At 55.0% G+C, this 529-nt stretch overlaps 1 protein-coding gene across 1 annotated transcript in view; it reads right to left on the reverse strand.

Moving 5' to 3' along the window:
- Nucleotides 1–529, reverse strand: part of HERC2 (HECT and RLD domain containing E3 ubiquitin protein ligase 2) — a 231,524-nt gene that overhangs the window by 131,623 nt on the left and 99,372 nt on the right. Inside the window, 1 exon segment of the mRNA XM_007463762.1 lies at nucleotides 1–125. Coding sequence (XP_007463824.1) covers nucleotides 1–125 — 125 coding nt within the window.

Below are 529 nucleotides of genomic sequence, written 5' to 3' on the forward strand. Positions count from 1 at the left end.
GGCACCGTGCTGCAGGGTGAGCGTGCTGAGCATTACCAGGAGAAAGCGCGCATGTGGGGTCGTCCCCAGGCTGGGTCCCGACGGGTTCTCATTTGTGATGGTTTGCAGGGGGACAGGCTGGATACCTAAAAAGCATTGGCAGCTACATAAATTTCTTGTGCGTGGATACAAGAACATACACAATGCAGAAAGCATTAACAATTTTTTTTATAAGTCTGTATTTTTCATCAGATATCCATAGAGTGTGGACATCGGGCAGCTCTGTATTGCTTTGCAATAATCATACCACCATCACTCCACATACAGCTACCTTCATCTGTCTACAAAACGTATCACACTAGGGGCTTCCCTGGTGGCGCAGTGGTTGAGGGTCTACCTGCTGATGCAGGGGACGCGGGTTCGTGCCCCCGTCCGGGAGGATCCCACATGCCGCGGAGTGGCTGGGCCTGTGAGCCATGGCCGCTGGGCCTGCGCGTCTGGAGCCTGTGCTCCGCCACGGGAGAGGCCACAGCAGTGAGAGGCCCGCGTA

The sequence above is a fragment of the Lipotes vexillifer genome, unplaced genomic scaffold (genome assembly GCF_000442215.2).
Source record: "Lipotes vexillifer unplaced genomic scaffold, Lipotes_vexillifer_v1.1 scaffold200, whole genome shotgun sequence".
NCBI classification, from domain to species: domain Eukaryota; kingdom Metazoa; phylum Chordata; class Mammalia; order Artiodactyla; family Lipotidae; genus Lipotes; species Lipotes vexillifer.